Raw genomic sequence first — 16,415 nt, forward strand, 5'->3', positions numbered from 1 at the left:
TTCAAATTTAAAGCTATAATTTGCTTCAACTGTTGAACATTTTCCATCAGTTGACTCATTATAAAACCATTTTCCAAACGTGTGTAATGTGTGTCAGCTGTACTCACAATCACACTAAACGTGACTTTTATATGTATGCTTTCTTGACACGACTATTGCCTTTCCCCTCATCTTTTCCACATGGAGCATTATTGCATGAGTGGCTGTTCCTTTTCATAAAGTAGAACGTTTTTCCATATGCCTACTTCTTTGACCTGAAAGGCACAATTATTTTTAGCTGCAGCTTTTTTTCCACACAGAAAAAACAGATATCCTTTATATCAAGAGAGGGATCGCGTCTCTGCTGGAGGGAGCACAACTCAACTCCTAAACTGTTATTATAAAAAAACTGCATGCAACTTCAGTAAACTCTTTCAGAGTGTTTGGTTTCGTTGTTCCATCCCCCCACAAGATCACGTGAGTCCAGTCTTGGTTCTGTTCCCGGCCAGTAGCTACAGTTGTTCTTTGCTCTGTGGGATGAACGAGATGCTTGTATATTTAAGGGCTCTTATCAGACAATGGTTCAGCACCGCTCCCGAAGTCTCTTGTTGTCAAGATAACCGCGGATCAAAGCCAACATGGACCCTGGAACACTGGAAGAGACCCTAAACATTTCCTCCACTAACAATGACACACATATGCCACCAGTATTGATACATGATACATGATACAGATAGTGTTTATACTAATCAGTGCAAATGACTCCCTTTTTATAGTGTTGGTCACATTTATTTGAACTACGATTGCACCGATTCTGTCGAGCTAAACCATCTCTCGGTCTGTCCATTCTACTGACCAAAATAGTTCTGTATGTCTGTATTTCTGCACTACTGTTCCGCCTCCATCTTTCCTGGACAAACACACGGCTCACAGACGTTTGAATGACGGTAGCCCGGTGTGATGTCATGGGAGCAGCGTGGTAATATCCCCCTTGATAATGACTTTACCAGGAGCCGGGACGATGGGGAATGTAGGCGGGATCACACCCCTGGGTCAGATCAGACTGCTTCCATGTGGTTTTGCAAATAAAGCACAGTGGCCGCGTCTAACCAAACTCACGTGCGGGAGACGTCTCATCCCATTGTCTCCTGTGTCTAGCGTCCTCCTAGGGAAGGGCCCTGGCTCAGCCTTTACTGGAAGCTGCTTCCTAGAATACCCACATGTACTCCCTCCCCATTGATTCAACCGAGAGAATTGCATTGTGGCCCTTGGCCTGGCTTGGCCAGATTCCCCTTCGGGTAGCAGGATGTGTTGGGGTGTTTGTTCCTGGAGACGGGCACTGGGGCATTACCACTCCGTGAGTGAACACACTAGCAGGGCCCACTAGACCCCCTCGCAGAGTAAAGAATACATAGACATTGCTATTCAGCGTGGCCATCGCATTATGGCATCAGCATTGCTTGTCTCTAGTTAGCCTGGTTGATTCGCTTCTCTTTGTCCCGTGGAGGTCTCTATCCCCTGCACATCTCTGGTCCCAGGGGTTTGCCTGATCCTAAAGGAAATGGATTACTGAGTTTTGCCCAGTCTCAGTCTCAGAGCGAGAGAGTCGCATTTCTCTCTCCCTCCCAGAAGTCTACGTTACTGTAGGTCTCGGCTTAGTAGCTCGAGCTCCACCATATGGTCGTGTCTTCATGGAGGCGTTATGAGACGGCGGTGCAGTTTTCCAAGGTGTAGCGTTGGAGCGCGGGCCACTGCAGGATCCTCTTTCAAAGTGGCCCAGCACCACTGGATTCCTGTGGTCGCGTCTCGGCTACGGCCGCAGGAGAACTCAAAAGAGGGAACGTTTGCTTTGAACTGGCTGCTTGCCGTGGTGCTCGGTTGTAATGACTTTACCAACGTTATTAAAACGGCCAATGCATATTTCTATGGGCTTGTTTAGAGAAGAACATCTGATTATTTTCCAGTGCTTGATTGCTTTGGGAACAATCCTAACCAATTGGCCCAAAGCTTTCCTTTTCCTTCAACACTGATTTTGGTGCCGTTATCTGATTCATATGTATGCTAATACTCAATACTACGCACTCACACAACTCAGTACAGAGGTCGTTGCATTTGAAGAAACAAAATCAACTATTGATTAATCATAACAATGAGACATTTTAAGTTTATTTGTGTTAAAGACAGAATATTTCATCAATAATCCAGGAGTTTCTTGAATGTCCCCATGCTGTGCAGACTTTAAGAAAGACCCTTCAGACGGGATGATAGTGGCCTTCCAAGGCAGACTAATAGAGTCAAGCTGTTCAATTGATATACGGGACATTAAACCTAAATCATTTTCATTGGTTAAGGGATGGTGGTATTTGATTTGATAAGCCTCTATGTGTCTACCCCCCCCCCCCGTACAACCACAGGGTCTTGACCGACTCTCGCGAAGTGGCGTCGTATAGTGAAGCGGGGGTGGGGAGGGAGGGAAAGGCCTTTGTTTGTTTGTTTGTTTTGCCTACTCAGTTTGGTAGTTGAGTGTACATCTGTCTTGGCTGTCGCCGAGCCTCAGGAAGAGAGGATAAGCGAGGGACTTCAGGGCACCCTGCTAACTTGGTTTTAAAGCTATAGCTGAACAGACGGTGGTCTGCTCCTACCGTCCACCTGGCCTTCTCGGCCCTCAGGCAACAATTCCCCATTCTAGACAGGTTTTATTGGGGACTTTTAGTGCTTCTCCTCTGGCTGGGTTTTTTGTGAGGAGAGGAAAGGGCAAGTGAAAGAGCATGGCTAATTGGGGAAATCCAACGTAGTTCAACGTAGGTCAGCATAGTTCAGGATAGTTCAGTGTGTTGTTCCTTCAGTGTGCGGTTCCTTCAGTGTAGTTCAGTGTGTGGTTCCTTCAGTGTGTTGTTCCTTCAGTGTAGTTCAGTGTGTTGTTCCTTCAGTGTAGTTCAGTGTGTTGTTCCTTCAGTGTAGTTTAGTGTGTGATTCCTTCAGTGTGTGATTCCTTCAGTGTGTTGTTCCTTCGTCCAAACTAACGGTAGTCGAGCGTGTTGAATGTGTGGTTCCTTCACCTGCCAGCCGTGTGATTGTATCTGTCTACTCATGATCTCTCCAGTTGTCAGGTCTAGAATTACCAGAAATAAAATGCTGTTCAGTTCTGTTTTAAGTAGTTTCCAGTATGTGTGGTATTATCACAGTTCTTTCATCCACATGAGAGGATGAATACTTCAGGAAATGCCCCAAATGGTTTCTCTTTTGTGTGTGTGTGTGTGTGTGTGTGTGTGTGTGTGTGTGTGTGTGTGTGTGTGTGTGTGTGTGTGTGTGTGTGTGTGTGTGTGTGTGTGTGTGTGTGTGTGTGTGTGTACGTGTGTGTGGGTGGGTATGTATGTCTGTGTTTCTGTTTGTGTTTCAGTGCTTGCATGCATGTGAGTGTGTGAGGTTTGGTGTGTGCATGTACGTGTGTGTGTGTGTGTGTGTGTGTTTCAGTGCGAGTGTGCGTGTGTGGTTGTGTTCATTCATGCACTGCAGTGGGGTAGTTTGCAGACAGATGCGCCCTGGCTCTCGGTGTGAGACTTAGCTTCCTCTTCAGCACAACGAGGGTTCAGCGGTTACTGTGTCTCAGTGGAACAGCCTCGTTCCCTCATGCTGGTTGTGTTTCTGTTGCTGCAGCTCTAGTCTTTTGCGTTTTTGTTGACATGGATGCTACAAAATAACTGGTGTTGAAAGGACTTAATATGAGGAGCCAGTGGTTTATGGCCTAACTCTTAAAAAACATGTTGCCCATCAAAATACCCTATTTGTCTTGACGTAACAATCCGTTAAATATTTTTTAACGGATTGTTGAGCACTACTATTTACATCCATTCTGGCACCCATTGAATTACTTACCAACCCTGGAAGGAGGGATCCCCTACCCTGTGTTCCTTCTCAAGATGTCCTCCTTGTTCATTTCATTTAATCTTGCCCTTTGGTCGCTAGGGTTTTAGGGTGTGTCATACATATATGTCCTTTCAAGCATTTTGAGTCTGCAACGATTATTAAGGGCTATACAAATAGAATTTACTGGACTGGATTTGTCAATCTGACTGTACGTCATGTATTGCTCACATATTGTTACTTCTGCTTTCGGTGTCTGCTGACAGTGACAGCTCCTGTTGCTTTCGCTATTCCTGAGAAATCTGGCGGAAGGGGAAAGTGATTAATTGTTCTGACAAATGGGCTTATTGTAAGTCGCTTTGGATAAAAGCCAATACCCTAAATTTAATTGTAGATGTTAATGTAGTAAAGCCGTATTCTATGGGGTTCTCATTTAGTCTCTGACCATTAAAGGAACATAATTAATTTTAATTGAAAGCTGTGAGCTTTATTTATAGAAATAGGCTTTTCTTATTGGTCAACCTTTGGTCGGACTGGGCATGAAGTCAAAAGGCCGGCCTGAATTATGGAGGCATTCATGTACCTGCATTCCTGACATTCCCGGGGCATATTGTCTGTTAGCTAGAGTTCCCCATAAGCTCTGCATGGACGGACACAGGGGGAGAAACAGGATGCTCCTGTAGTAGTAAAGGCATTCCTCTGATTCATGGCCACTTTTACAGTTTGTTTATAAGTAATGAATTCATTCAACAGTCCCACGCTGAAGTTTCTGCTCGCAAAGGAAAGTTGCCTAACCTCGAAATGAGTAGCACAACAAAATACAATTTGAAATACAATTTTTTTCAAATTAACATTTTATATTTTTTATGCAAAACTAGAAGCATCCAAAGTCAGACAGTATTGTGAAAGTGAAACTTTGAAGTACAGATTTAGCTTTCCAGGTGTGTGAAGGAAACCTTGAGCTTGTAGCATGTGGCTGTTTGTCTCTTCCCTCAGCCTCAACCTGTCTGTCTTCAAAGAGGCCTGATGGTGATTGTCTTTCTCTTAAACCAAGCGTGAATCTCCCTATCCCTGTTGCTATTCACACCCATGGCTTTGGGTCAACAGATGAGCCACAAATGGGTTTAGGCTCGAGATTATATGGTGGTGAAATTAACATCTTCAAATTCTTGAGTTTTTGGGAAATATAGAATAGTGTAACAATATCTATTGTCATTGTTTGAAAACATTTTGGAGGCATTATCTTTACAAAATGTAAACTTAAACTTTAAGAGTGAGTCTTTTTAGTCTTCTAATCTTTAAGTCTTTATTAAGCATTAACTGTAAAGTATACAGTACATCCCACATATAACTACTATTGAGGGGCTTATTTCCAAAGTCCTCATGAATACCTGGTCGCAGTGGAAATACCTCTGCAGTCCAGGGAGGGTTCTTTGGAGCCTGGTGTTGAAGGAAGGTTCAACAGGCTGATGAAGGTGCTGGGTATGATGTTGATAGTGGGGTTGCAGGGCATTCTGGGTAATATTGGCTGAGGGCTTCACACCACGGCTGTATAGTGTGTTACTGGTAACTGCCGCATCAAGACAGTTTCATGGGAATTACATGATTATGTTGTGACATTAGTCATGGTATTTTAGTCCCTGTCTGGATCTTGGTTTGATCAGCTTAAGTGCCTATTGTTATTTATAGCAGTTAAGATCAACATCAAATCAACTGATTTCATGAATGAAATCAGAATGCTAAATGTTTATGACCTTCAAATTTGTCTGTATTGTCAGACATGACAAGTTTCAGACTGGAATCCACACAGCAGGACTGTGGTGTGGCCTCTGGCAGTGAAGAGCTAGATAGTGAAACCCGCTCGCCATCTGGCTGTTATGTTAATAACATTAATGTGGCAACACCAGAACATGTTTATTTTGTTGACTATGTAAATAAGAACCAACGCTGCCACCACCCCCACCACCACCACCACCACCCCTACAAACACCACTACCACCACCAACACCACCAGAGTGTGGACCTGGGGCAGCAGTCCTATGATCCACCCCTTCTTCTCTTTCTACTCCCCTTCTCTCTGTAGTCTCACCTTCCTTTCTTCTCCCTGTGCTCTATCTTCTCCGTGTCTCTGGCTGGAGGTGGCGGGGCCTCCGCAGTCCCCCCAGCGTCTTTGTGAAGGACTCTTTGTTGTGATTGCCTAGTTCAAGTTACCTTGTAAAAAAAAAAAATCACTGGGAGCGATCAGATGTCCAGAGAAAAGGGGGCCGATGGTTTCTCACACAGCTCTGCTGCTCCCCGTTCAACAGGTCTTATACATACTCGGAACTGGATAAACACCCACAAGCCCCTTGTTGTACGCAACAACCCACACATGTTTTGTGTACGCAGGCATGGACAGACAGAACATATATTGCTACACACGCAGGCACACACAATCACACATCTATATCCACAGAACAAAACAGACATTACTCATAGCACTGTTTTTATTTCCTGGACTGCTAAGGAAGTGCAGGCGGTCTCATGACGCCAGCAGTGACAACAGCCGAGGTTCCGGACCTGTCCCCTCTCATTGTGTTCGACTCTGCCACGGAAGGGCACACAGCTGAACAATAGCACCGGCTGCCTCATGGACTTTGGTTGAGAGTCAGTAAATGTATCAGAAGATGCCATCAGGCATGGAGTAAACCCAGCCTCTGGTGGGAGCACACAGGCAGTCCATAATAAAACTGAGTAGGACTGCTTTATTTTAGGCCTATATTATATTTTGTGTTTCAAAAATTACCAATGCAACAACAATTCCATGATCTGGACCTGGCATTTCTTACCAAGAAATGGTTGTCCATAGCAACAAGGCAACAGTTACTGACTGTGGAACCCGGACAGGATCCTTGCATTCTTCTGAAACCAGATTCTGACGGGATCGGCGGCTGAACTCTTTCCAGCCCGGCCTGACAGCACCCGTCATTAAACCCGTCACACAGCTCCCTCCTGCACTTTGCTGACCACGTGTTTGTCTTCATACGGCCAGACTGGGACGGAAAAGAAGATTGAACGTTAGAAGAAAGAGCTGTAGTTAAATCTAGCTCCTGTCTATTTTCTTTGCCGTGTGTATTGAGCACTTCTTGTGTTTCGTTGGGATTGTGACGTGTGTGAAGTTGTGACAAAATGTTTATAGGACCTAGCACCTGGAGTCTGGGCTTCTTTGGGGCCTGAAGTCCGGCAGGCAATCGGAGAACGTTACGTCAGTGAATAACGTTAATATTAACTCCATCACCAATAAGGAAGCTCCACTAGCCAGTATTCATTACAAAAGAGCCAATTGAGAAACCTCCACAAGTGGGTTTTCATCACAAAAGTCCCTAATGAGGAACCTCTGCAAGTGGGTCCTCATTTTGCAGGAAAGACGTCATTCTGACAGTCATGACCACTCATGGACCTCGTTGGCCACCAGACTTGTGTTTGGCAACAGCTCTAATTCACTTTGTATTGGCTGCGATGGATTGTGGAAATTCTAATCGCTGGGGCCCACCAAACGGCGGTCTCCTGTTTGACAACGCATGGCTCCACCTCTAGTTGCTGCTTGTAGGAGTTTAACACGTTGTCGAGGCAGTGCTTTAAAACCGCTATCTTTTTTCAACCGTCATGCATCTAGTCCATGTACGCTATTTCTTGTATAACTTTTAGGCATATGGAACGGCAAATTCCTGTATTTGATTTTTCTATTATTTCCATTGTGTCAAAGATAAAACAACAATATAAAATCCCTCCATTTGAGTATTTAATGATAAACTTACCATGATTTCCAAATGGCTCTAGAAGATCTATTAATTCCTCGTTTCCATGAGGCCTATAAGTGCATGGGCTGGCCCGACCAGACACGATGTATTAGCCAGCTACCTCTGTAGTTACTGCTTGTTGGAGTTGACTACATGGTCGACGGAAGTGCTTAAATTCACCTGGAGGAACCGCACCATGCCCTCATTGCTGCTTGGATTGTTACCTCATTGTCCAATATTGCCAGTCTAATCTACAGCGCAATTAACATGTCTGTTCAAACCTCACCATCCCCCGCGGAAAGTTGTAATTCAATTATTCTAAACCACATCTCTGGTTTACGTTTTTTATACACATAATTTCCTTTAGGTATACCCAGGTGCTTGAAGCGAGTGCGTAGACTCCCAGCCCATCATTTATGCGCAGCGTCAGTAACTGATGTCAACGCGCTCCTTGCCTTGTTGTTCGACGTCATTGACAGAACCTCCTCAAGAATGTGTACGACTGCCTTGATAAAGGTCCCTCATTGGCCCCAACCACAAAACATTGCATTAACATGTCCAAATTCTACGCGACACACAAATTTCAGTCGTGCGAAAGCAAATTTTTTAGACCTTATATGCCATAACTTCGTCCCACATCGACACGCCACAAGCCTTGCCCGGACGGGCCCCTTCCCACAATGCCCCTCGCGATTTCACGATACTTGCTTCGAAGTCTTCATAATTTCGCCCCTGACTCAGTGCGCCGCATGACACACCAAGCCAATAGATTCTGCAGTACAGATCACAAATACATGATGTATAAACCTGCGGCTGATTCTGTGCGGGTTTTAAACTTGTCCTGTTAGAGAACACAACACCCGACCTAGCATCATTAACAGACTAGCCTCGAGTGAACGCACCAAGCTGAGAAAAACCCGGCGTAAAAGACAATGTTCATACAACTAAGATGGCGTGATCATAAACAATGGCCAGGTTCAACCTCAATGAGGCGTCGTTGGGACCATTTTGGCTTCCATTGGAGATGAGTTGCTGTCTGGATCGCTGTGTCTGGGTCGCCAAATGCTCCGTCCATGTGCTCAGCGTGCACCTGGTGATGCTTCTCCGGTCTGAAGCTTAAAGGAGATGGCCTCGGTGAACATATGAGCGGGAAGACAGTCGAGGAAGAGCCTCCTGCTTAATCACTTAGCATTCACAGACAGCACTGGGCCTCTTGGTTCTATGGGAATCTAGCAAGACAGAAAATAGGTATATAACGGGAAAACAAGGGTCACTTAAAATATCTGAATGCACACAGAGAACCAAACTGAAATAAACCACTCTCACGACCCAGGGTAGAATTAGACACACAGAGAGCTCCCAGAATATACCCTGCTCCTTTCCTGGCTTTATTTTGTATCAAATCCAGCGGAAGCTTGGAAGATAGCTGGGTAGTTTTTCTCTGTGGTGGTTTGTTTGGTGGGCTATGTGCCATGTGTAATGCCGCCATGGGTGTTACAGTGTGGGAGGGTTGAATGCATGGGTGGAAACAGGCCGTCATTCCAGGAGAGAATGAGTAACTCTTCCAGAGATGGGTGTTGGCCTATAGATAATTTATTGCCACAGCTGATTCTGTCTATAAGGCCTTTGTGTTTACCGTATTTTTGTGTCATCGATAGAATGATGGTAGATATGGTATTCCCATATGAAGTATTACTTCCTTACTCTGTTTTTTTGTCAAAGAAAATCTATTTGTTCCTTCAAATATCATATGGTATCTAAAAACTCCAGACTAAAACTCAACTCAAACTTACATCCTTGCGGACATGATAGCTAAAGTGCCCCCCCTTCCTTGTCTCCAGTGGACAGACCCCACAACCTGACACCGCAACCCTCCACAAGTTGCTCCGTCTTGAAGAATACGCTTCTTCCTCCTTCAGGGCTTTGAGTGGCCCTCTGTTTTAAGAGTCTCCAGAGTTGACTGTCACACCCCTTACCCTCAACCCTCCTCCAACAACATGCTTCTCTTATCAGTTATCAAATACTTCTTTAAACGACATGGTCGTACTCACTGAAAAAAATGAAAAAATATTGTGCTATTATGTTTATTGTATCTGCGTGTATTAGCTCTGTGTGGCTCATGGTGGTGACCTAGTAATTCTGAAGATAAGGGAGACTGGTAGTGAATGGAACCAGTTGGGCAGGTTCAGCTGTTTAACTTGATGGTGTTTGTGTGTGTGTGTGTGTGTGTGTGTGTGTGTGTGTGTGTGTGTGTGTGTGTGTGTGTGTGTGTGTGTGTGTGTGTGTGTGTGTGTGTGTGTGTGTGTGTGTGTGTACGTGTGTGTAAATGCATCATGGGATTGGCTCTGTTATCAAACTAAATCAAACCCATTGTTAATCAACTTTGGTGTTAACAAGGCCCAACCCAAAGAATAAATAAATATACAGATGGGCAGTGAGTATATTATAATGTAGGGCCAACACACCACCTGTTACCATTGTTAACCACATATTCCAAAAGGCTGTTTTTTTCTCTTTTCTTTGCCAACAAAGTAGGTTCAACATTGTATATTCAACAAAGAGGGTGAAATGTGAGATCTTACCTAAGATGACAGAAATCCAGAAACAGGAAACTCATTCACAGGAACAAGTATACTTGAGTAAAGAAAGGCCTTTCTTTCTTTATTTCTGAATTGTATTTAGCATTGGAAACATGCAGTGCCCTCACTGAGGGCTCCTTAGTCACACCGTGTTGCTAGCCTGAGGCTGAGGCTTCATTGATCACATCAGGGCCCATCAGGACAAACATGGCCCTGCTGTGTGTTGTTCCATGCTGCCTCCTGCCATGATGTGTAAACATAGCATCAAGTCTCATCTTGTGTATGCATCACTGGAATGAAGGATGGCACTTGTATAATGGTTAATTTACAAAGTAGCTTTATATGAGATTTGAGTGAATTGTTCTAGTTGTTCTTATTTTACGTGTTAGGCCCATCCGCCTCATATTTTATTATCCCAAACCAAAAAAAGGATGCCTTTGTCAGTGTTGTGGTTGGGCTCGACCTATAATTAAATTAGTTGAAAATAAAGAGTCTTTCTCCTTTCCTGTTTGCCTCAAGCTTTGTCTTACTTTTCAGAGACCAGAAAACCTAGACAACCGGCTCACACAGCAGATGTGCGTTGGATATAAGCTTTCATAAATAACCACTTGGATTGACCGATAGCATGTGCCACATGACTTGCAGTTGTTTACAAAAAAGAATCCACTTAGTAGAATTGGGTTGAGTTCCAGGAGCTCCACGAATAAGTCTGAGGTCGTGTCATGAATGATCAGAGATTACGCACCCGTCTCTAGTCTCTCATCGTTCGCCGTTCAATGACTCGCGACCTTCCCCTTTCTTAACGTATAGGATTTTGTTCATTTGAATCTGAATTTTTGCTTGTGGATGTTTCTGATGGACAAAAAAGGTATTTCATTGCAATGTACGACTGCTTAATCCTAAATGTAATGCAAACTGTATTGTTACAATGTTTCAAAAAAGGCCAATACACATTATAAGCTTCGGCTGGTTTTGTGTTGGATCGTTTTGGGATAGAACAACAGCAGTCCGGGGTCCCCCCCCCCCCGAGGACCCCGGAGCTGAGGCCAGACCAGTGGGAGGAGAGGGTGGTCCCCGGGTCAAGAGAGAGAGAATTTAGGGCAAATTTGTAACCATTATAAACAGGGTGCATTCCTTCTGTAATTCTGGACATCTGGAATGCGTGTCGTCTCCTTTCTTTGTCGGGGGGACGATCGGACCGTCGCTCCTCTTCAAGATGAGCAGAATCACTTTCCCATGGCTTCTCAGGGTTATCGGCATCGCTCACTTGGCTTCATGTCGACCTGATGATGCCTTTTTTTCATTTGAATGTAATGTGTGTGTGTGTGTGTGTGTGTGTGTGTGTGTGTGTGTGTGTGTGTGGATGGTGCAGAAAAAGAAAAAGAAAGCTTTGCGATGGATGTTAGTAGGAGAAGAAACACAATACTGTCTTATGTAATTGTTGCCAAACAGACCGATGAGTCACGGGCAGCGACAGTGCTACTGGATAGAGAGATTACGCCATGGCCCTCCAGGCCACGATGTGATGGTCCTAGTGGGAACTGGGAACGATGTCCAAAGACATTCTCACATTGTGGGTTTTGGTGAATTTGCATGAAACTAGCAACTATTGTTTCCATTTCACATATTGTTCCCAGTGTGCTTGCCAGTGTGTTTCAGTCAACTCTGCTGAATATCTGTTTTGTAAAAAATCCGCAAATAAAAAATTAAGGTTTTTCATAACCTTGAGAATTTGTCAAATTGACTTTAAAGTTAAGTAAAATTGATGATGGCTGCATGTCTTAGAGAAGCAGTAAACTGTTGGCACAGCTCCAGTGTGTCTTGTTTTGCTTGGACTTTGGGGCAAGCGATTTCATGAAAATGACCAAGAACCTAGTTATATTATGCACTGCTTCTAAGTAAGTATTGCAACAGGAACCAGGCAGTGACTCAGTTGTTCCATACATCAATCCCAATCCACCATCACTGTGGAATCCCCATGAAAACACCACAGCTCGGTGTAAAGATGTGTTTTAGGGCTAGTTTGCCGCGTTATATGGTCGGCTGAGTTATTGCCCAGGTCAAGGGTAAACGTGACAGGCGGTTTGTGGCCAGACTCGGAGGGGGGGACTGTTAATCAGCGTGCAAAGGCGGGACCCCAGAGCAAACCATCCTTCATGTCTCTGAGGAAAAGAAAATGGCTGAGTTGTCCGTGATTCAACAGATGAGCTGCCTTGCATCCCCTCCCTTCATCAGTCCATAACCCTCTCGACTTCTGGTTTAGAACCGTTCCAGAGGGTAATTAGTCAAAGCTTGTGCTGTATAGTTTGTGTTTATCTTTTTAATGACTTCAAAGGCGTAAAATCATTAAGTGGGCTGTCCCCAAACACAAATTACAACATTTATGGTGTATTTCAGTAAAGCAGCAGCCTTTGGGCTGTTGAAGCCTTAAGTGTTTTGATGGATTTCCAAACGATGGTTTGAGCCTTTCTCTCTGATAACGCCTTTGTCGTGAGAAGCTCTGCGTTTCCTGAATGTTCCAGAAGCACAAGCGGGAAGATGTAGATGATCACAAGCAACAGGATGTTTGACATCAACACAGGAATTGAGGTCATAACACGACTGCTGAATGTTTGGGACAAGTTTTAGGCCTGGAAAGACACACTATCTGTGCCTTTGGTCGCACAGAATTAAAGATAGAGTTAACGATGCAGAAAATAAGTCTAATTATTTCTTCATATCTTGTTTTCCAGAATTCCATGAATCTACCTCCAGACAAAGCAAGACTTCTAAGACAGTATGACAACGAGAAGAAGTGGGACCTTATATGTGACCAGGTACATCCCATCCATTGTTATCGAGTCATTGAGTTGAGTTGTTGAGTTGTGTTGAAACTCTATCTGTCATCAATGCTTTATTTCTGAAATCCCCCATGAAATGTGAGATGTATGTTGTTCCTCCTGCTTGTATTGTCTGTGTCGAAGACTTCCATTGGTGTCCGAAGACTAAATGAAAGCAAGTCAGCAGTCCTGGTTTTGGTCAGCAGAACCAGTCCCTTCAATGTGCCAGTTCTTCAGTTATTTTCCCTTAAACGTCTTTGCCAAGTCTTTCCTGGGGCCTAACAAATACTTTTTTGGAAAAAAGACTTAAGTTGTGATCTTTATCATCGATCCAGGGATTCAATGCCCAAGTTATTCCACAAAGTCTATTTTTAACCTTCAATGTTTTTCCCCTTCAGGAGAGATTTCAAGTAAAGAACCCGCCACACACATACATCCAGAAGCTACGCAGCTACCTAGATCCTGGAGTCACCCGAAAGGTGAGCCTTGTCACTGGAAATGAAAAAGTTCTTATTAATTTATTCCTTTCATAATCTCCCAATGTCATACTCATGGGGTTTATTTTTAACTTTGTTCTGCTTTGACTGTTACAGAAGTTCCGAAGGCGGGTCCAAGAATCCACTAAAGTCTTGCGGGAGTTGGAGATCTCTCTGCGGACCAACCACATCGGGTAACTCATTCCCTTTCTCTTCTCTGGATCGCCGGCAACACGGCTTTCCAACCTCAGTGGTTCCAGTTTTCCGAGCTCAAAGAAGGGTCTATTCTCTGTTCCTTCTGCTGTGGGGAGCCCAGAGCACTGCTTTCTTTAGTTTTTTTTTTTTTACTAGCACCGAGACCTCTGCCATTGTTTTAGCTTGCCAAGCTCCGAAGCTGCACAGCTCCACTTCATAGAGCTGGTCGTCATAATGCCCAGATGGAAGCCATTGTGCAGCCTCCTCCTCTCCCCCATAGAGCCAGGCAGGAAGCTTTGTTGTGGATGCCAGAAGGACAGGAAGCTCACCAGCATTGAACCCCCCGAACGAGCCACACGCAAAGTCCACACGAGGACGCCTTTATGGAGACACACACAATCGGTTGATATCACACATTAACTTTATGCACACAAAGATGACTCTTTGTTATCAATGTGTGTTATCCTGGCCATTAATGTTAAAAGATACAAATACAGGAATGCCTATTGCGACGATGTGCCAAATGACAAAACATACAAAAGAGTATAGCTGTTGTTGTGTGCCAAGAGAAACACATAGTCCATTTTTAGACCTTCTTATTATGCATCCACGATTCAGCCCCATCACAGCGTCTCTAAACATGTCTTATTAAAGACTTGGAGGGAAATAATTTAAGGGGTATTTTTGGAGGGAAACATTTGTTTGGGTTTAGTATAACAGAGGATTGTTTATTGTGTGTGTGTGTGTGTGTGTGTGTGTGTGTGTGTGTGTGTGTGTGTGTGTGTGTGTGTGTGTGTGTGTGTGTGTGTGTGTGTGTGTGTGTGTGTGTGTGTGTGTGTGTGTGTGTGTGTGTGTGTGTGTGTGTGTGTGTATGTGTTTGTGTTAATCCTCAGATTGCCAAGAACATCATAAAAAAGCGACTACTTGGACAGGAAGAGAGGGAGGGGAAAATGAATGCGAGAGAGAGGGAGAAAAGAGAGGGAGTTTGTGAGGGTGAGAGACAGGGGGGAAGAGGAGGGTCTACGAGACAGGATATTGATGATCAAGAGCATCGCATCATCCACCCCCTCTTCCCCTTTCCCTTAACCCATCAACCAATCAGGCGCTCACCTCTCTCTCCTCTGACCTCCCCCTCCCTTCTGTTGGTTTAGCTTTCCTTCCTGACTCATCAGTGGCTGACCAGCCACAAACACACACACACACACACACACACACACACACACACACACACACACACACACACACACACACACACACACACACACACACACACACACACACACACACACACACACACACACACACACACACACACGCACACCCAAACGCACACAAACACACACTTACACACACAGTTTGAAATTGGGGGAGAGAGGTGCCGTTTGGGGTCTGCGTGGGAGGCAGACTAAATACGAGGTTCGACCTGAGCCCATATGCCGTCCACATTTTTCCTCCTCGACATGGGAATTCCTTTGTTTGGACTGGTCCTCCCTCAAGAAAACTAGAGCTTTAGAGGAAGGAAATAAGAAGCCCAGTATACTTTTCATCGCATTCTTGTCAAGCCTTTTTTTCTATTTTACGTTGGGGGGTAGCCAGCTGTTTTGAGTATAGATATATAAGCGGGCTTTTTTTTTACAGAAGCTACAGAGCATTTAATTTTACTTTCTCTGCAACTGTTATTTAAGTTCTGGTAAATCCCTTCGACTGTTTTCACCAATAGAGTGTTGATGTGTAAACATCAGCACTTCATTGCGCTGTCTTCCTCAACTGCATTTATACAGCGTCTTTCTAACCAGTGGCCAATCAAAGCGTTTTACAATCCTACTTAACATTCGTCCATTCATGCACTCATTCACACACCGACGGCGGAGTCAGCCACGCAGGGCGACAGCCAGCTGGTCAGGAGCAGTCAGGGTGAGGTGTCTCGCTCAGGGACACCTTGACACTCAGTTTTAATTTTAGTTTTAGTCTAGTCTTTGTGTCAACCATTTTAGTTTTTATTTTTAGTCTAGTTTTAGTAAAAGTACCTAGTAGTATTGAAAAAAACAACATTTTATTATTGCCAAACCCATTTCACAAATTTTGCAATTCCCATTTCACAATTCAAAGAAGGTCATCTTATTATTATATTATTGTTTCCTTATAGATTCAAGAATACATCCGTTCCAGACGCGGATGACGCTCTGATTTGAATTTACAACGTATTTATTTTACCAACCAAACCTTGTGTGTAGAAGTACACACAAGTTTAAATAAAATAAATAAAATAGCATCACATTACAATGCCAGAAAAAAGAAATATGCGTTCAAGTTTAACGTAAAGAGAAACAAGGTGCTTGAAAAAAGTGCAAATGAAATGTGCGTGTCTGTGACTTGTATTTCTTGTAAACTGAAGTCAGGTTTTTCATCATAAATACTATTAACAGATATTACAACGCTACAAATCGTTTGGAGATGTACTAGGATGGGAAGCACTGGCTGCATACAGTGGAATTCGATGACAGAAAACAAACAGTAACAAACAGACAGTACTGAATTATGCCAACTACTGAACAAAAAACAGCAACTACATAAACTGTAACCTCCTGGATATGTTTAAGACTTGTTGTCAAACAACAAAAAAAACCTGTCCAGTACGCAATAGCTCTACTATCTATCGTTAATGATATCGTTGAGGTTATGAAAGGTTGCTTATCAAAATGGTGTGTGTGTGTGTGTGTGTGT

At 43.9% G+C, this 16,415-nt stretch overlaps 1 protein-coding gene across 5 annotated transcripts in view; it reads left to right on the forward strand.

Annotated features, from left to right (window-relative positions):
* The window catches only part of fmnl3 (formin-like 3), a 34,198-nt gene that overhangs the window by 1,600 nt on the left and 16,183 nt on the right, over positions 1 to 16,415 (forward strand). For all 5 annotated transcript variants that reach the window (XM_056587118.1, XM_056587101.1, XM_056587134.1 and 2 more), the window contains exons 2-4: positions 12,934 to 13,017; positions 13,419 to 13,499; positions 13,614 to 13,690. In XM_056587118.1, the coding sequence (XP_056443093.1) occupies positions 12,934 to 13,017; positions 13,419 to 13,499; positions 13,614 to 13,690 (242 nt within the window). The remainder of the gene's footprint in view (positions 1 to 12,933; positions 13,018 to 13,418; positions 13,500 to 13,613; positions 13,691 to 16,415) is intronic.

The sequence above is a fragment of the Gadus chalcogrammus genome, chromosome 1 (assembly GCF_026213295.1).
Source record: "Gadus chalcogrammus isolate NIFS_2021 chromosome 1, NIFS_Gcha_1.0, whole genome shotgun sequence".
NCBI classification, from domain to species: Eukaryota; Metazoa; Chordata; class Actinopteri; order Gadiformes; family Gadidae; genus Gadus; species Gadus chalcogrammus.